Below are 20,489 nucleotides of genomic sequence, written 5' to 3'. Positions count from 1 at the left end.
TTGGATGGGCCCAATAATAATCATAATATAATCCTCAATAATATTCATTTGGAAACTGAAAGATTGTTAGCTCAGGGAGACGTTTCTCTTCATTCGGGAGTTTTCTCAATTCCGCCATGGAGGGCCCTTTGAAATTCTCAATCGTCAATCAAAACCAAGAGGAATGAAGAACTAAACCAAAACATGTTTCAAATAAAAGTTGCCCATAAAACAAATACTAACTGCGAAAAACATTCGAAATTTTTGAATAGCTGCCAAAAGCGGATAAATTGCTGCAATTTTCGAAATTTCCTCCAACTGAATTGTGATTAGATTTCTTCCAACCACATCCTTTCGAAGGGGATATCCTGGCAAAACCAATGAACAACATCGTCTCTGAAGATGTTTAATCAATCTCCAACTGGGAAATTCTCTAGAAAGCTGATGATGAGAGTTACGTATGGGAATTGAGCGTATTACCCGATTTTACTTTTGGTTTTTCTCTTGCCTTCTTGATCGCTATATATATATATATATATATGTATGTGTGTGTATGGAGGAATTTAGTATGTATATACACATAGTCTGTGTTTTGGGATTCATTTGTTTTACTAGATATTACATTTAATTAGCATTTCCTTTTTGTTTTTAGGTTTCGTTTCGATCTCAGCTTGTAATAAATAATGCTTTTGTTTTTGTTTGTCTTTCTTGCGTTTTGTTTTGTTTTCTCTTTGTTTTTTGCTTAAATTACTAAGACCACAAAAAAAAAAAAAGAGTTTACTATGTGCCATATATATTTCTTTTTATTTTATATATATATATATATATATATTTATATACTTATGTACATATGTAGGTATAGTATTTATAAACCTTATCAACTAAGTGAACTACACTTTACGATTATGTTGTTAGACAACGATTATAATAGGTTCATTTAATAATAGGAAAAAAAACCTTTAAAAAAAAAATTCAGAATAATGAATAAATGTGCTAATTTACAAAAAAAAAAAAAAAAAAAAAACACTTTTTTTCCTCTGCTTTTGTTTAATATTCCTTTACTCTACGTAAGTTGTTTTTTTGTTTTATTTTTACACAGATACATATATTTCATTTGTTACTTTTGTTTTTTTGTATGTATAAATTACAGACAAGACGTTTAGTTCAATGTATTTTTTAAATTTATTTCTTTAGCAATAAAAAAAAAGTTACGTTTTCTTTTTTGTTTTGTGTTTGATGGTTTTTTTTTTAAGTTTAGTTTAGGTTTCTATGTGCAAAGCCCATTTTAATTATACTTTTGTCTATGTTGTTGTTTTTTTTTTTTTGTTGTTTTGTTTAATTGTTTATTTTAAATTTTATAATTTACATACATATATATAACAAAAAATATAATAATAAAAAAAAACAAAAAGAGAAGAATAGTTAGGGAGCCATACGATACGATACGTTACGTTACGTCTCTCTCTCTCTCTTTCCCACTCTCTCTCTCTCTCTATCCCTGTGTCTCTCGTGCTCTCTCTAACTCGCTTTTGCTTCTCTTTGTGTGTGTGTGCTTGTGGTGGAGCGAGATGGCTATAGAGTGTATTCGTGTGTGAGAGCTGTTCAGTGGGCGGGAGGCAGCGGCATTAACCGCTACTCTTCAACATCGTCTCTGTGCTCTCTCACTCGCTCTCGCTCCCACTCTCTTTTGAGATAAAGCAGGCGCGTTGCCAACTGTTTTGTATATTACCAAACAAGACCTTCATTTTGCATATTCTGCGGTTCGCTGAAGTTCGCCGAGCTCATGAACTCGGGCGATGCGGTACGCGGGCCATTTTGTTGTTGTTGCTGCTGCTGTTGCTGTTGCTGGGACTGTTGCTGCTGTTGTTGTTGCTGCTGCTGCTGTTGCGTTTGATTTGCTTGTTGCGCATTTTGAGCCGCTTGCTGTTGCTGTTGTTGTTGTTGTTGCTGCTGTTGGGCTGCCGCCTGTTGCTGCGCAGCCATTAAGTGTTCGGCACTAGGGGGCGGCGGCGGTGGTGGGGGACCGACAGCTGTTTGCAATTGCATTGGCGGTGCCCCAGCCTGACTCAGAAATGTCGATTCGGGCGTCAGACCAAACTCATTCACCATGGGTATGGGGCCACTGTGATCCATGGGGCCGCCTGCAATAGTCGGAAAAGAGGAGATGTTGTGAGACATCTGAAAGATATCAGTTCTCAATGCGATCTAGGCTAGACATAATGCAATCCCCACCCCCCGCCCACCACGACTTAAGTCTAGCGGAGTCTAATAAACTATTAACCCCAACTTCTCTGTTTGTAACTCTCAACTGACCTGGCGCATTGAATGGCATCGGTCCACCGGGATGTCCTGGAAAATAGGGACCATCGTGCGGATGAAATGGCCCACCATAACCGCCGAATTCGAATTTAGCATCTGCAGCAAAGTAGGGAAACCCTGGGCCATCGTCTAGGCCACCTGGTGAGAGATTGATGGGAAAGCCGCGCATTTTGCGTGCACCGCCAAAGAATGGAGGTCGTCCCATGCTGGTGATTTGCTTCATGCGTCGCTCCTTCGATCGTTTATTTTGGAACCAAACCTAAAAGACAAAAAAGAGAGAGAACGAGCGGGCGTTTAGTCGATATATCTGTAGCAAAAAGGAGTTCGATATGTGTGTGTGTGTGTGTGTGTGTGTGTGTGTGTGTGTGTCTGAGGGCATGAAGTGAAGTGGAGGCGCATGTCTAATTGTAGTTTGCAGTCGGCATTGAAGCTACCGCCGCCGCACCAGGCGGCCGTTGCAAAATTAGCTTCCAAAAAGAACCGAAGGTAGCAGAAAGAGGGACAAGGATACCGCTATCGATACCCAAGAAAGTGAGATAGATATGGCTTGCTGGGGAGATCAACGGAGGGCAGAGGGAGATGCTGGTGCCAGTACCAAGGAGTTCCATTTTTATGACGTTCTGCATCGGTACTTTGGGTTGCTCCAGAAGCACCGTGCACAGCATGCAAAGTTATAAAATAAAAACATATTTCAAAATTTTTAGTGGCACCTTTTTGTGTTGGTCTTTAGATTCATCCTGGGATACCGGGATACCTCTTTGTCTCTCATTTTAATATTCATATCTGGAGATGGTTGTATGTATGTATGTCTGCCTATATTTTGTTTTTGCCTTTTTAATGATCTTTGCGGTCAACGAAACTTTTGCAACTTTTCTCAATGAAATTTTTTGATTTATGTTGCTCATCTCTCCTTTTATTTGGTGCTTGATGTTGTTGTTGTTCTTCTTCTTCTTCTTTTTTTTTTTGGCAAATAGTTTCCAATGAATTTGGATTAGAACGTTGCTTCTGCTGCAGCTGTTATTCCCCAATTCCCCATCCCCATCTCCAACCCCAATCTCAGCCAACCAAGAGTGAACTCGTATTCTTCGTTTTAGGAGGCAATTTAAGCGTGAATTTTAATGATGAGCGCCGGTTGTCTGCAAGTTCATTTGAATTTTATAAACAGACACCAAAGAGATTTCGACTAGACTCATACACATGGATTCTGGTACGTTTTGTTTGTTGTCTGAAGGGCCTCCGCTTTAAAAATTCAGCTTCAATCTTTGCCGTTTGTTCTTTCCTCTTTTTTTTTTGCTTTCATAAACTGACATTTTGTACGCGCAACGAATTTCGCTAGAAAAGCTTTCAAACTGGGAAAAAAAAGAAAAGAAGCAAAAGCCTGAGAACTGAAAACTTACTGACACAGGATGCATATACATAAAAAGGAAGTAACATGCTGTGCATAGGTTAAAGATTCTAATGCTTGGCCATGTTCAGCGTTCAGCGAACAGATTTGACGCTAAGACGACGGTCGTTACGTTTGACTTTATGGCAGCAGAAGGAATGCCTTGAACAAGCCACTAAACTGCCTACCTGCCATTCTAGCCGATGCGTCTTCCGTATTGTTGACTGAAACTATGAGCTTTCTCATAATCCTGACACATGTCTTTCTGTCCATTCTAATATTATCTTATTTGAATCGAAAACTTATAGTTTTACCAGGCACCCGACAGTTGAAATGCATGGTGAAGCCTCTATATGCTTGATCAGCATCAACAGCCGAGTCGATCATCGAAACACCTAGTTTTCATTTGGGAAATTCTGCCTCAATTCTTAAACAATCGCATTTAAAATTAATATATCGATTTCAAATTGAATTATATATAAGTACAACAAATTTCATCAAAATTCGACTGAAAATAGCCAAGTTATGCATAAAAATGTTTTCCACTAGTTGCCCCATATGTAGGTGGGCTTGGCCGTTGGCGGCGCTAGAGACAACTGACTTGCTTACTAGTTGCAGAAGAGTGTTAGACCACGACTTACATACTCCCATTGTAAGGGTATTCTCTAAACATCTCTGGATACAGAGTTGTTCGTTCGTTCGTTCTACCTCATATATTTTCAATGCCGCCGGCAGACGCAACCAATCCAATTCGAAAAATTGTCTACATATATTGAGCGTTATGTGTTCACAATATTTTTCCATATGCGTTATTTGCCTCTTGGCCCTGCGGTCACATAATTTTTCATTTTCATATGCGCAACAACAAAAGAGCCAACACACACACACACACACACACGCACACAGAGAAAATGAAACACAACAAAAAATGAAGAGAAATGAAACTAAAATATGCATTTACAATAGTTTTGCAAGCGGTTAGTTTGGTTTGTTTTTCCTTCATTTTTGTTACTCAGTTTCATTATTTTTTTTTTTTCATATTCTGTTTTTTGCTCTGCGGCATATTCGCCTCATTGTTTTCCTACATCGACACACAAAGAAAAATAGCAACAAATGGCGCAAAACAAAAAAGGAAACAAAAAGAAAACAACATCTATTGCAAAGAAAAAACAAGGAAAAGGGGGGAGGAAAGAGGCCAAAGTGCTATGTGACGCCCACATTGTGAGAGAGAGAGCAAATGTTGAGGGGTAAGGTCGGTGGGGTAATGCCATTTCCTTTGTTCACCTCAAAAGTCTATCCGTTCCATGCTCCTTCATTATGGCAAAGCCTCAGCAGTCTAACCGCAATAAGAAATCCAAATTGAGCCTACAGATTGAAGGGGATTATCTTTGGTTAATCAGAAGAAGGTATTCACGGAGACAGATAGATTCTTTGGAATCAATCGTGGCGAGGGAAAGGAACTTAGCTGAAATGGAATCCAAAGTGTTGCCTTTCGTCCTGAAAAGGACGAAAGCGAAGTACGCTGAGAAAGGTAGCGAATGGAATAAAAGTTTCTATTTCTATTTGTCTTTTTCCATCCGTGTATTTGTATTTTTGTGTTTTTGCAGGAACGAAATTTTCAATTGCAGATGAAATTGCAATTTTTTTATCCGTTCTTGTTGTTGTTGTTTCATTTGTATGTTTTAATTTTAGTTTTCGAATGTTTGCGACTGCCTGAGGCTAAACGCTCGATTCTCATTTGGCACAACTTGCATCCCATTCCCGCCCCCACACCACGATCATTTCATACTCCCTCTCTCCCACTCTTTCGCTGATATAACGTTATCAAAATTGTGGCAATTTTATTGGGTATGGATATGGCAGGAGGAAGGCTCGAAGGAGACTCGAAAAAGTTTCGAGTTAAAGTCGAGGGCTAATATTTTATTTCCGCAACAAGGAAAAAGTAAAACCCAAAATGAATGTTGTATTTCCAATTTGAACATTTAGTTAAATTATAGGTTCGACTCTGACATAAAAGGGCAAACAACGTAATATAATGGGCCCATGGTAGCAATCACGAGACCCCCGAACTGAGACTGAGACTGAGACTGAAACTGAACCTAAACCTGAATGATTATTGCTGATGGAACGGATGGACTGGCAGAAGAAGGTGCTGAAGTTTGGGGCCCTGCCACTTGGCAGCAACAACAACAACAACAAATTCACTCATCTCTCTCTGTTGTTCTTGTTGCTGCCTTTTTGTGTTGTGTTGAAAATTATAGCAAATTATGTTAAACGGCAGCGTGCCTACCTCCCCCTTATATATTTCTTATTCTACGCCTTAAATGTGCTGGGGTGGGGGAGGGGGGAGGGCGAAGGCGTTAGCTGTCCATTTTGCGGCCCCATTAAAGGGGTTAACATATATAATTTTTGCCCCTTTTTTTTTGTGTTTTTGGTTTGGATGAAGTTTGTGAATTTTTTTGTTCGCTTTGTTTCTTTTGTTGGCAAATGTGTGACACGTTCGATCGCTGATTGACATGATTTTCGATTTTTGGAGTTTTAACCCTTTTCACCCCGACCCCCCTACCATCCTCACCTTCACCCTCACGCTAATCGTTGTTGTGGCTATTTCTTCTTCAACTTTTGTTAAATTAGCTGACTATGATGCGGCAATATTTGTTTGTTATACTACACACACACACACACACACACATACATACAAACTTATACATATTCGAAATGGCTTTTCATGTTTGTGCTACTCTACGCTTAATTGCCAAAAACAATCAAGGTGGCACCAGAGAACGGGAGGTTGGGGAAAAAGGGGCAAAAATTTAGGGTTTATTTAACAATCGTAGCCAGCGAATTGTTTGGCAATAACAATTTTTAAAGCTAATCAACGACGGCATTCACAAGAAGTCAAAAAGAAACAACAAAACAAAGTTCAATCGATAGGGAGAGGGGGGGAATAAACCTTAACATCAAGAGCCTCAAGAACATTCTCGTAATGTCCTCAGGATCGATTTTCATCGTCGGTCGAGAAGCAACAATTATAAATGATATCTGTGGTCGCTCTCTATCCTTTTGTTTAGGCCGCTCCAGTAGGTTCCCTTGCCGCCTACTTAACCATGATTTGCATTAATCGAGGGAGAGTTGTAAAGTTACCGTGGGCATATCGATGACTGCCTTTGATGAAACCACAACTACTGTTACGAGGAAGACATCTGAGGAAGGCGTCGGAAGGCAGCGCCAGGGTGAAGTAGCAAAGAGAAGTTAACAGATAATTAACTTTGACTTCAAACTGCTGTTATTTTTCCCATAGTTTAGTAGGTGTTTCAGCGTATGCCATAGTGTGTGTGTGTGTGTGTGTGCAGCTCCTTGAAATGATGGTGCAGTTTTTCTTTTTGAGTATCGGTTTCTGTTTTCTGGTTGTCGGTTTCGATTTCGATGTTTGCCTTTTTTTTATTCCCTTCATTTGTTTTGTTTAGCTTCTCTTTTTTTCGGTTAGCCGGCGCCTCAACAAAACTCAAATGTGGCCTACGAAAATTAATAGCAATTTGATGAGTTGTTGAAATTATAATTCTCCTCAACGTTTATCCGACTACCTTTATACCCCGCATGAATTTGCCGTGTCATGTTTGGTTAGGCGCCTCTTCCACTGCTGGTGGTGGCGGCGCGTCCTCCCCCCCATCTTTGGGCACCTTTTGTGCATTTCTCTGGTTACTTGTTCAAGTAAATGCGTTAAATTAACCGCTTTTGTGCCTTTTTAATGGTTTTTCTTAGGGAATAGAGTACGTTTCTCTTGGTTTGGTCTATCTCCTTTCAAGTTTTGCGGTTTTCAGCTTAGATGGCATCATTTGTTGAGCTCTTAATTGTTGTTTTGGTCTTCTTTGTGCATTTGTCAAACAATTTCCGCTCAATTAATAAAAAGCTCGAATCGAAACATAAACCAGAAAGAGCCAAACAAAAACAAATCAAAGTATCTTTTGACTAATTAGCTAAGCCAATTTAAACGCTACACACACACACACATCTAATATATGTATCCAACTAGATCTAACTATGTGTGTATGTAGATGTGTATCCAGACATATAGCTTAGACGAAATTTGTCAACTTCCGACCCAGATTTCATTTCAAACGAACCAACAAAATAAAAATTATTATAAATCATTGCTTTTTGATAAAAACAAAAGAACAACAAAAATGTAAATCAAGTTGAAAATGCTCTCAAATAAACGCCTCTGCATTTGTTCGGACTGTTTTCTTTGAATAGGGGAACACTTGACAAATTCGAGTCTCGCATCCGCATCTGTATCATTGTGTGTATCTTTTGGATATCTTTTGTATCTGGCGCCAGGGCAAACGCATGCCACATTAAAAAACTTGAGCCGCGCTTCGTCGACTGTGTGATTTCCCGTTGCCCCTCCCCCTCCCCCTTGATCCACACTATGCAACTAGCTCCATCCCACTGTCTGTCCCTCTTCCTCTACACGACTCTACTCCATTCGTTTATTTGTTTATAATTTTTCAAAGCTTAAATGGAGCGCACGCATTAAAAATGAAGTAAATAAGTCGTCTCGCCGACTTCGGTATACCATGCAGCAAACGAAACCATTCCACTATTTACATTCGTTCTATTAAAGGAGGGAGCCAAAACTGGAGAAGCTTCCTTCAGCTTGTTCCATACACTTTGGCGACTTCAATATACCATTTGACCTCAATGGGTGCATGGTATAATTGGGCAGAGAGAAAAGTCGAAAACCGACAAAACAAAAACACAAAGCCACATGAGTGTAGACCCAATAAAGGCTATGAGATTAAATCATTCAAATATTATTGCCTGTGCCGTGTAAAGGGAGATCCGATCTACTAATTCGGAACAGGTTGAAAGCCACTCGAATCAATAAATCAGCTTGAGAAAATGTTTCACACACACATATGGACAAATTCGCCTTGTAAATCACTTGGCAAATCCTCGGACTCTATCTATCAGTCTGGATAGGAATCAACACATCATCACACATTTTTGGACGTCAAATATTTCCTGGTTTTCAGACCTTCTTTAAGCCCTTTTTTTTGGGCCATTAAGAGAATTCCTCTAATTAAATTGTATTGGAAACAAATGGCAAATAAACCAATGTACAAACACATAAGTTCATTCTCAAAATCAGTTGAAAGAAAATGTTCACTTAACTTGTTTTTGAAGGCATTACAATTTAGTTTAACTCGAATTTGAGGAGCAAAAACCAAAAAGGAAAAATAAAAAAACGTTTAGTTCTTTCGAACCATCAAAAGAACATTAAATCATTTTCAAAGTTTTATGATACTGCCTGCGAGGGGGTCGGCTTCCCGCGCTCCCCGCTCCTGGCCAACTGCGAGTCCGGCCTTAGCAATTAGCCAGCTATCTATATGGCAATTTTATTGACTTAGTCGGCTGAAATGGGAAGGCAGCCTTCGTTTTGTGGGTCGGGGATTGGTTCGGTTGGGGATCGGTTTGGTTCTCAGTTAATTCAGTTCAGTTTATTGTTATGATTATTGTTAATGCTGATGATTTATTTTGTGTGGTTTTACTGGGAACTTCATCATGATGCTCAAATTTTGAATGCTGTTGATGATGATGATGATGAACTTTATAGAAAATTCTGCCTTGGTCACCTGTCAAGTCAAAAGTTTAGCAAGTTGAAATGAAAAAAAAAAAAAAAACAAAACAGCAACAACAACAAACCGAAGAGGGGAAAACATGAGGAATTCTGTACGTTTTGTTTTGGCGCCCAACGTGGGGCCCAAATGTCGGCAAAAGTTCTTTAGAAGTTTTGTTTCTTTCTCTCTTTCTCTTCATTTTTGTGTGTCATGCTGCTTCTGCTGGGGCTGTTGCTGTTGTTGTCAAATTTATTATAAAACTCACAGCAGGCAGGCATTGGCATGAGAGCAAGAGGGGAGATGGAGAGGGGGAGGCAAAGGCAGAAGCAGATGAAGCAGCAAGCGATTTAGAAGGAGTGAGAGACAAATTGTTTCGCCTTTCATTTCGTTTCGTTGACATCTTTTTGATGGGAGGCTTCAGTGGTTGTGGCTGGGGTTGGGTGTGGGGGTGGGGGTGGGTGTGGGGCAACCCTGCTGATTTTGATGAACTGATGATGACCTGACTAACAGAGTCAACTCTTTGCTCCCAGATCGGATTACTCGAAAGAGTTTTCACAGATGTTTCTTTCTCGTGAAACCAAAAAAAAAAGGGAAAAAATCAGCTGACAACTTGTTATGGGATATGCTTGAAATGTCTAAAAAAAAAAAAAGGAGAATAAGAAAGTTGGAGGCTGCAAAAAAGAAATCTCAAAAGATGCAAATGTAAAGATTTCTGACATCGCATGATGTATGTATGTATGCTTCTCTCATTGAGAAAGAGAGAACAACTCCAGAGTTAGAGGGAGAGAGAAGGCGATTAAGATCCAGCACCAGCATCAACATCTTCATCATGATCATCATCCTCTTCAACGTTGTTGGCATTTGTCATTTTCGTTTAGATTTGAAGAGGGACAACACCAACAAAAACAAGTAAGCCAGCCATAAAGAGGTGTTGATTGTGTCACACTTGTCGCCTTTCAAACACAAAAGACGAAACAAAAAAAAAAAATAAAATACTTAAAGAATGAGAAAAGCAAAAGAAGTGAAAAATGCCGCCTAAATATCCTTTAACTGTAACCAATGACACATCAAAGACACTAACCGGCACCCCATCCAAAACCGAAACCAAAACCAAAACCAAAACTGAAACTGAAAAACAGAAAAAGAAACCCATGCGCATGCGTAATCCCCCGTTAAGTGTTTCGCTTTTCATCCTCTGTTCTTAATTTCATTCTCTACTCTCCTACTCGTAAAACATCTGTGCGTCCACGAGGAGACGGAGGAGGGCCAACATTTTTGGGGTTTTATGGTTAAGAGATTCAAATTTGTAAGTCAAACCTGTTGAAGGCAAGGAGCAAGAGCAAGGTGCATTATATTCACATCGATGATGAACATGCTGATGATGATGTAGATGTTTGAGAAAAACATATGCTGCGGATATCCTTGACAGGCTGCTGGTCGACTAGTTGGAACTGACTATGCTTTAACAAGGATAGACAGATGTGGATTCGATCTGAGCTGTCGACACACCTTTTCCTTTGTCTTCATTATTGAAAGTGTGTGAAGTGAAGTGTGTGTAGAGTTTTTGAGTTCCTAATGATTATGGAGTGATTGGCTAGACCTCAACTGAGAGCCGAAACATTTCAAATTTGGAATTACATAACTTGTTCCAAAGGTATTTCTTCTTCTTAAGGGACTTAAAGGATGATGCTCGAGATACTTGCTGTTACTATACGATCTACAACTCATGTGTTTCCCCAATTCGCATGGAAAACTTAGTCAATTTAATCAGAGTGCTCTCTGGAAGGTAAAGGGAAAAGTATATTGTCCATTATATTATATGTAATATAGTTTTTAATCCCATGCAGACATGCTATTTTCCTAAATTTTATGCTCAATTTGACGACTAACTACTCTATCCTCAAGTGCCTTCATTTCCTAATCCCCACTCAGATATATCTTCCCATAATCATTTCACAGTTTTGTCCATCGTGCAATTAGTTGCATGCAATTTGCCCATCGTTTTTCCCTTGCATTATTCTCGGGAGACTCGGCACATTGAACTTTCGCTTTGAATGCGAACTACTTTTAATCCCTGCCCCGATTATTACTAAGTATTTTCCTCAATTTTCAATTTTTTGTTTCATTTTGTGCGTTGTTGGAAAATCGACTCGGATTTCGTTTCTTCGGTTTGTTTGAGTTGAGAGTTGCGACCGTGTCCGGCAACGACCCCCATTCTCCACCCAAAGACCACCTTCGAGTGTTTGCCTCGTCTAGTTTAGTTTAGTTTAAACATTTGCCAGTCAAAGCGCGCTTTAATTTATGCCTTTTTTATGCTGATGACCGACCGAAGCTCAGAAACTGTAGACTAAAACACACACACAGACACACACCAAAACATCTAATAAAAACACAAAGTCTTTAAGCCAACTTGAAGAGGTAAAAGTCACATTCCAAACTGGTAAAAAGTGAAATAAGACAAAAATGTTTGGCAAACAATTCAAAGAGAAAACTTAAAAGGAACCTTGGTAAGGTCTTTCGAAAAATCACTTTTTTGAGTTGGATTTCTAGGGAGATTATTCAAAATTCTAGCCAAAACTAAAATGATTTGGAATCATTCAAGGAGGATTGATAAAAATTGCAATGTTTGTCTGTTTGCTGGCTGGAAATGGATCTGTAATACATATTTCATAGGAAAAATCAAAGTCCGATGGGTAGAACAAATTTGTTATTATATTTCTATGGCGTGACACCAGCTGTCATTAGGGATTGGGAGCTAACGCTGAAATTTGTTGGGCTTAGAATGAGTTTTGAATCTTCAAGATCATCTGTTGGAACTCTTCACTCACTTGTATCACACGCATGGGCAGTCCCGTTTCCTTGGCCAGTTGCTCCCTAATATGGCGTGTCGGTTTCGGTGTCTGATTGAATGCCGTTTTCAATACCTCCAGCTGTTTGGCCTTGATGGTTGTACGAGGACCGCGACGCTTTGAGCCATTTGCATCGTCGGGACTTTTGTTCTCCGCCTGAGAATCGCCGCGGCCATCCGGATCACCGTCCAAGGAGCCCTGCGATGGAAAGAAAGAGCAAGAGAGAGAGAGAGGGAGACGATGAGTGTGCGAGGTAGTGGCTAGCTCATAATCATTTGCCAATCATTAATCAAAACGAAAAACAAAATTCAAAGCAAACTTCAAACACACATCAGGCCATTCATTACTTGGCTTCGGCCAAGTGGTTAATGATCTCCGAAAGATATTAGTTCGCTTACCTGATCGGAATCGTCATGCGTATTTTTACTATCGGTGCTCATGCTTTGTACTGATATATCCGAGGTGCCCAATGGTCCACCCGCTGAGTCTGGCCCATTTGGACCGAGTACGCCCAATCCCAGTGCCGGCCCTCGTAAGTGTGGTGGATCATCATCGTCATCATCTTCACTGGCTGAGCCCATTATTGAATCTACAGAGAGAGATCGAGAAGTGTGAGTTAGAGACTTTGATTTACAAATTTGTTGTATGTACAATACACAGAATGAGCCACTTAAAATACAATTGCCATAAATAATATTTGCCGCCGGGGACTAAGCCAGTAACGACGCCAGTAACCGGTGCCCCCGAGTCACGTGTCGCCATTTCATGGTCTAAAGTAGCCGCCAACCCTCCTCCGCCTCCCCGGCAGTCACGTGTCTCTTTATAAGTTGATTAAGGACTCGCTTATCTCACAGTTGGCCCGTCCATGCAAAATGCTGACACGCGTCTTTCATGTCCTCGGCCCCGTACTTCTGGTTCTGCTCCAGATAAGAACTGGCACGAGTCCTTTCCTTTCGAGATATGGCGCGTTGAAACGTGTCACTCTAAAAATCGTTCAATTCGTTTGTCTTTATAGTGTGGTACAAGAAACTGCCCTTGCCCCCTCTTGCTGGATAGCAATTCACCCAACTCTCCCACCAAGCACAACTGAAATCTCTGTTCAGGCAAACACCCAGACCCCGACCCACACCCACACCTCTGGGAATTGCTTCAGAAGAAAAGAATGAAACGAACAAAACGAAACGAAACGTTATCCAACAACTTGCCAAAATAAATTACACTTTATTATGCATAATCTAATGCGCACCAGATGCGGCTCAAATGCACTTTTTTAGGGGTGGTGAATCAGTCACCCAGTGAGCCAGCCAGCCAACCAACCATCCAACCAGCCTGCCCAGTCATTCTGAAAACCTCACATAGACAAATCTCATATGCCAAGCCACCTGTCAAAAGCAAGAAGAAATCGACAAAGATGGGGAAGGAGTGAATGGAGAGAAGGGGGAAATGGAAAGAGGACTAGAGCTTAATGCATTCTGAGCTCTGACCAGCTGAGAGTTGAAGCTGAAGTAGGTTTCCCACTTGGATTTGGACTTGTCATAGAAGGAGCACAGCTGCAACTGTAATCATCTTTGGGTTGGATGCTAAATAATAAAGCAACATTAACTATAAAGTATTCAAATGAATACATAAATCTCTCAAGCAAAGGTTTTTTATTCATGAGATCGAAGAGAATCTTAAATATATCAAGAAACATTGGTAGAAAGTCGATTCGATAAGGCGGAGACGTATAACTTGGATTCCTTTGCTTATAAATCATTTACATGTGCCAAAGAAGTTTGGCATTAACTGGTAGGGCCTAGATGAAAGCACCTTTTCTTTTATGCCTTACCACAATTGACCCACAACCAGTAGGGGTTGGAGAATGGGAGCAAGATGAACGACCAACAAAACAATAAAAACAACAAAGGCCAAGCGATAAAAATGAAACGAAACGGAAACTTGAAGTGTTTACCAGCATCGCTTACAAATATCGAAAATCCTCCACCCAATTGCCAGCTACCAAGCTGCCAGTTGCCAGGGCCCAGTCCCATGGTCCCATAGTCCCATATACAGTGAATCCATATGGGCGCTTTAAGTTGTTGTAAACACATGTTAATAAACACGCGGCTGTCGCTAGATGAACTCAACTGAGAGAGGGTAAAAGGATGACGAAAGAGGCTGGAGGCGGAGGGGTTGTCAGTACCAGCACTACTGGCTCTCGAGCATCACTCAAATTAACTTTGAAAACCATTCAGGAACACTTCATTTGATTGCCACAAAAACCTTTAACCTTCGCTGCCAGCATCGTTCTCTCTGCTCCTGCTCCTTCTCCCGCTCCTGCCTGTGCTTGGGATTGGGCTTCAGCATTTTTGTTGTTTGTGTAATTGTTGTTGTAGCAATAGCAATTATGCCATTCAGAGCAAGAAGCAACCCCTCAATGCACATTGTACCACCCTCAATGTGCGAAGAACAACAAAAAATTGTATATGTACTTGTACATTGGAATCGTCTTTGCCCGGCAGCCATAAAAGTTCAAACACTCATTTTTCGCTTAGAAAAATATTTCACTCCCCCTGCTGGATGTGGCCCCCTCCCCTTGACGAAATCCCCGCTATCTTAACCTTCCACTCGGTTGTGTTTGTTCAATGCAAACATCAGCAAACGGCAGCGAAGACGAACAAGTGCAAGCTTCGACAGCATCCTTGAGCCCTGGCTCTTGTCCTTACACTCGCGCATCCTCTTCTGTAAATTTGACTGACAGCCAAGTAAACAGACAGGCAAATAAATAAACAAAACATTGGGCAAAACGTTTGCGGCGGAGCATTTGGGGATGTGGGCAGGGGGTGCACTTGCTTTGGTAAGTGTCAAGGGGATGAGCCCAAAAGACAAAGGGGGTGGAGACGGGTGATCTAACCTTCATCGACCAGGCCCACTTGCCATTTGTTTGCATAGTCAAGTGCGATGTTTGGAAATTGGCAACCGACCTGCCGACGACCGCCGACCGACAACCGTCGGCAAAAACTTGCAACAGTTTGTGCCCCACCCCGCCGCACCCCTTCCCAAACATTTTTCACTCCCATTGGGTTAACATTCAAAAATCAGTTTGATAAATCATCAGTTCCTCCGAAAGAGTCAATTCGAGCTCCTACAAAGAATTGTGTTCGTTAAACAAGTAAGAGAGCTAAAACCTTCTTGGTCCTTAATGTCCTAAGTATATATCTGATAATTTATGCCAAAGTATGCTGTCAAAGTGATCCTTTTGCTGAGGAACTGTGTGGTCACTATAAGACTAAGAACTGAAATGAAATTCAAGTCGTGCTTTTAGGACACAAGCCAGGATCGTGCCCTATAAAGGATCGCCGCTTAGATCCAATTGAGAGGTGGAAATGTTGACTACTAAAATTGCGAACAATTTAAGTTTTTTGCTCTCTGCTAAACAGATTTGAATATCAATTGGATTATGATATTGCATAACCTGACATCGGCAGGGAGAGAGAGAGGGACTTGGCGTTTCTTTTTTTGCCTCCGCATTGCGTCCGTCGCATTGATTTTTCGTGTCTGTGGTGTGGCATTTCTTGCGTAACTGTCATAAGCAGAAATGTGGCAACTGCGAACGGCGGCCAGACAGTCAGACCGTTTCCGAGCATTCAGTTATGGATTAGAGTCGTCGCACTAAGCCGAGATCGAGTCTGAGACCCAGAGCCACTGGGAGAGGTAACGTGCAACGTCAACTGATGTCAATGTGGCAAGCAAAAAAAAAGAAAAAAATAAACCACACACACACACACACACACACACCCCAAGAAGAATAAAGTAAATCCCATGCCAAAGATGTGGAAGAGGACCAGGTGCCAAGATTTCCTCTTCTACTTATTCTTTAGGTGAGTGCGTGTGCGGTGTGTGTGTGTGTGTGTGTGCGTATGTGTGTGACAATTCAAATCAGCAACGCACTGACAGGAATTAACCTAATTTTACAGTCAGCAAACTTGGACTCCACCTTCTTCTCCGCCTTTCCGCCTTACCGCTAGCTCCTTGCTCTCTGCATGAATGAAGACGAGAGACTCAACGACGCAACGACGACGACGACGACGACGACGACGACGACAACGACTTTCAGAATGCGCTCATGTAGAAAATCCAGCGATCTGTTCCACGTCCATGCCGCATTTTTCATGCCCGCAGTACGTTGTGCACTTAATAGTTGCCCATAAACACGGTCCCAGCTGGAACTGTGCTGGAACTGCGGTCGATGTCGGTGTCGGTGTCGGTATCGGATTCTTACGAATGGAGCAGGCATTAGCTGCTTCTGCTGCTGCTGCTGACGCTGATGCTGCGGGAAAACGAAGGTGGATTGCCAGAGTGGGGGAGTGCGAGAGTGCGGGAGTGGGATGAGGTGCCTGCTGCCAGTGAGTCGATTTTTCTGCATCGTGAACCACATGATGCAAAACTAATTCGAAATTAATGTGTGTTCGCTTTGTCTATGTCGATTCGGGGTTGCTTTTGCCAATAGAACAAGCCACTGGGGAAGGATGGTGTGGGATGATGATGCCATGTACTAACACCACAAAAACTACACCCTCAGCTTACTTTATCAAGTCGCAGCCAGGCGACATACTTGTCATTCCATTCCATTCCAAAGCGAAAGAAAACAACTTTATGGTTACATGACTGGTATCTTAGGTTTGGTGCCTCTTGACAAAGACACGAACGTGTATAATGTGTAAACTTTACACTTTTAGTTTGTCATTTGGATGTATTCATCGTTTCATAATAATCGCCAACTCATTTCAAGAATTATGGTTGAAGGTGCTTCATACTTGTGCTTGGCAACCCTTTTATATTAGCTAGGCAATTTATGCATCAACGCCTTTCAAACAAACGAATGAAATAAATGAAAAGTGCACTTGTTCAAGTTGATATTATTGTTTTTTACAAGTATCAAAGAAACTATGAGTACGCCCCACCCCACCCACACCCTCTGCACTCGTCCCACTTTGAAGTCGAAAGTCAGAAACATTGCGAAAACAGTTTTTGACACATTGAACGGTTCTGGACTCGGGTGGAGACAGATACACGACGATGCCAAACTTGAAAAACTTTCAAAATGCCAAAGCCAAGGCAACACATGCGTGTGTGGTGCCAGAGAGAGAGAGAGACAGAGAAGATGGTGAGAGGGAGGTGAAGCTAGTGTGTGGGGGAAAGTTGGTGGGGGTTTTTACTACCAACTATAAACAGTAATAGTAACAACAAATACCACAACAATTTGTTATGCCGCATCAAAGCATGAAAAACGCTGGCAAAGCAAAAGTAAAAGGAAAAACCGGCCAAGAAAATTGGCAAAGGGCAGCAGCGGCAACTTCATTTGGGGGTTGCTCTTGGATGGTTCGATGGATAGATGGTTAGATTGTAATGAGCGTGGGAGGGGCAGGGCTTTGCGTTTTCCACTTGACTGAGCAGGCCAAGTGGCCTAAGGGAAGGATGGGAGGGGATCTCTACATTTGTGTGTGTGCGTGTGTGTCGGTGTCTATAAATTTTAAATGTTTGGCACGCAACACAACCGAAAAGAAATCCGAATGAAGTGCAAAGTTTTCCACTCTGGTCACATTGAATTCAAACTTCCTGGATACTCATTACAACTGACCCCAAATGGCAACTGTGTGACCTTGACGTGACGTTGGTCAATTGTAATGCTAACACAAACATACACACACCACACACACACAAGCACTTACAGGGACTCAAAAGTGACATCTGAAATTGATGATTTGAGCTGAGGGAAGGAGAAGGAAGTTCCCTTTCTATTTCTGCTATTGACATTTCGTAGGAAAACATTAATATACCCAGGAATTTAGTCGACCAAGTTTCATAATTCATTTTTGGTTAATTGATACGAAGAAAGCTTAACTAAATGTCTAGGAGCAAACAAAAGGATCCTCCATGTGTCCTCCACTTGCATCCAGAGATTCATAAAAATCTTCTTTGAAGAAAAATACCTTTTCATTTGCACTTTCAAAGGAATTGTAAGAAATTGTTACAATTCAATTGTAAGTGACGCCATTTTGTTTTACCTTTCTCTCTCCGTGTGTGTGTGAGTGTTTTTGCTTCATTGTTGATACTTCTGTCATCTTGTTGAGGCTCAGCTCACCTTTTATTTTTGCGGTTGCTTTTTTACATTAATTTTTTGTTTTGTTATATTTTTTTCCTTTTTTGTTTGCAAACGACGCGTTGAAATGAAAGAATAACACAGAGAGTAAGGGAAGATGGGGGCGAGAGAGAGAGAGAGAGAGAGAGAGAGAGAGTGCGCTACAAGGATAACAATAATAAACACAAAACAAAAGCAGAGAAAGGTATCTAAGGAGCAAGCAGGGAAACACCGCAACTTGGTATCAATTTCAGTACAAACAACAATAATGTAAGCATAAGGACGAACCGGCAAAGGGCGAGGAGCGAGGCAAGAGGGATGCCAAGGGAAAAGCGCATTTTAAATATTGTACAACAGAGAGACAAATACATACATAGATGCAAAGAGAGCGACCAATTGAGTTAGAGGGAGACAAAGATGGGTACCGTAAATCCTTTTTGGCACAGCTCAACGCGTTTGTGGGCCTGGAAATCCTGTTGCTTTAGGGCTAGCAGTAGCATTAGAAAAAGGTCGCTTTAGTCCCTGCACACGCACACAGACACACAGAAAAAGGATCACTTTACAAATGCCCACAAATACGGCCGGTTTTATTTATGTTGTTGTTGTTGCTGTTGCCGCTTGTCGCTTCTGGCAATGCCGCTTGGAATAAAAATAATAATAATAATAATAAGAGGAACAACAACAAACGGTAGCAGAAACTTGCCAAAAAGGTAACAGAGCGTATATATTGAAGCCAACCAAACATTAACAGCCAACGAACGCCCCTTTTCTTTCCATTTTCGATACCCTTGCAAAGCGGGGTATATTGCTGTATGTATATATACATATAGGATTTAGCCGGATCGGACCACTACATCTTAAAGCTCCCATAGGAACAATCTATCGAATACAGTGACTCTTATTCGATTTGATTCTATTCTTTCGCAGTAAAGTGAGAAAGAGAACAGAGAAACTAGCAAGGGTATACAAACTTCTGGTTTACCTAACTACTTCATTCTGGATGAGAATCCTATTCTCTTCTTTCCATCAAGCGATGGGAGTACTGTTAGGGCTTTCTATGTAATGCCAATCAAAACAAAAATTGCCTTTAAGGGCTTAAACCCAAATGTTATCTCACTCGATTGTACAATTTCAGTTACACTCATTTTACATTGTCATCCTTTTGCCTTATCCACTCAAGTTGAACCATTTTGAACCCATATTTAGCTATATTTTCAACGATTTGTGTAACTATAATGAAATCTTCTTAGTTCTGTTTATTTCTCTGCATTGCCCTTTAAACGTTCGAAAATCAAATTGTGAATAAAATTCGCTAAATTAAGAATGAGAGTGATTTATTTACTTAGCTGCAGACATTTTTCCATGTTGGAGATCTTCTGCTCTACATCATATAACAATAAATGACATTTTTTCATCTGACAAATTGTTGACAATAGCGACCACACATACAGTCACACACACACACACACACACACACACAGCATACACATGGTATTCCTCATCTGCATGAATTGCAAATGATTTGATGCGCTTTGTTGACTTTTTGTCAATTGGGATTATGGCCAGGCCCAATCCTAATCCCTCTCTATACCAATGCCAGTCCCAGTTTCAGTTTCTGTTTCTGTTTCTCTTTCTCTTTCAGGATGGTGAGGCTCAGTCCCCGTTCGCCTGATGCTGGTGATTAACAATTGGCTTAAACCGTGCCAAACAAAGTGTCGAAAAGCGTACCTAAGCCTCAGCGGGTTTCGATGTCGGATCATTCAAGAAGTTGGTGCCGTTTGTTGTTTTTGTTTTTGTGTCTTTTGCTGTTGCTGTTGCTGTTGGTGTTCTCTCTACCTGCCCACGCGATCTGTAGTTCGGTAGATCAGAGATCAGAGCGCGCCTAGAAAGATTATTAAGAACGAACCGGGCCGGCTCGTAGGGGATTTGTAAATACAGATCTTTTTACGGATTAAAATTAAACGAAGCGAGCAGCAGCAGCAGCCGCAGCCACAGCCACAGTCAAAGTCGCTTTTGTGGTAGACTTTGTGGTCATGAGCCAGAAAGGGCGAGACGAGATTTTTGGTCTGGTTTTAAGCCACACATGACAACAACAACAACAACAATAAGTACCAAAAAAGGTTTGCGCCGATCTCAGATTGGCTTGTATTTCTGCTTTTTTAGACTTCCGCCTAGCCCAAGAAGCCGAAAGTGAAAGTAAAACGTAAAAGTTGGCC

General features: G+C 41.1%; 1 protein-coding gene across 3 annotated transcripts in view; it reads right to left on the bottom strand.

The window, feature by feature from the left end:
- Positions 1-1,198: 1,198 nt before the first annotated feature.
- Positions 1,199-20,489, bottom strand: part of Lim1 (LIM homeobox 1) — a 50,097-nt gene continuing 30,806 nt past the window's right edge. The window contains exons 4-7 of one of the 3 annotated variants that reach the window (XM_068295651.1): positions 12,551-12,741; positions 12,132-12,350; positions 2,293-2,557; positions 1,199-2,120 (exon numbers count right to left, since the gene is read on the bottom strand). In XM_068295651.1, coding sequence (XP_068151752.1) covers positions 1,705-2,120; positions 2,293-2,557; positions 12,132-12,350; positions 12,551-12,741 — 1,091 coding nt within the window. In that variant the 3' untranslated portion in view covers positions 1,199-1,704. Of the gene's footprint in view, positions 2,158-2,292; positions 2,558-12,131; positions 12,351-12,550; positions 12,742-20,489 lie in introns of all 3 variants that reach the window. The other 2 variants (XM_068295660.1, XM_068295653.1) reach the window with 2 other exon arrangements.

Source organism: Drosophila tropicalis, unplaced genomic scaffold, assembly GCF_018151085.1.
Source record: "Drosophila tropicalis isolate 14030-0801.00 unplaced genomic scaffold, ASM1815108v1 contig_130, whole genome shotgun sequence".
Classification (NCBI taxonomy): Eukaryota; Metazoa; Arthropoda; class Insecta; order Diptera; family Drosophilidae; genus Drosophila; species Drosophila tropicalis.
This window is presented reverse-complemented; position numbering and strand designations above follow the sequence as displayed.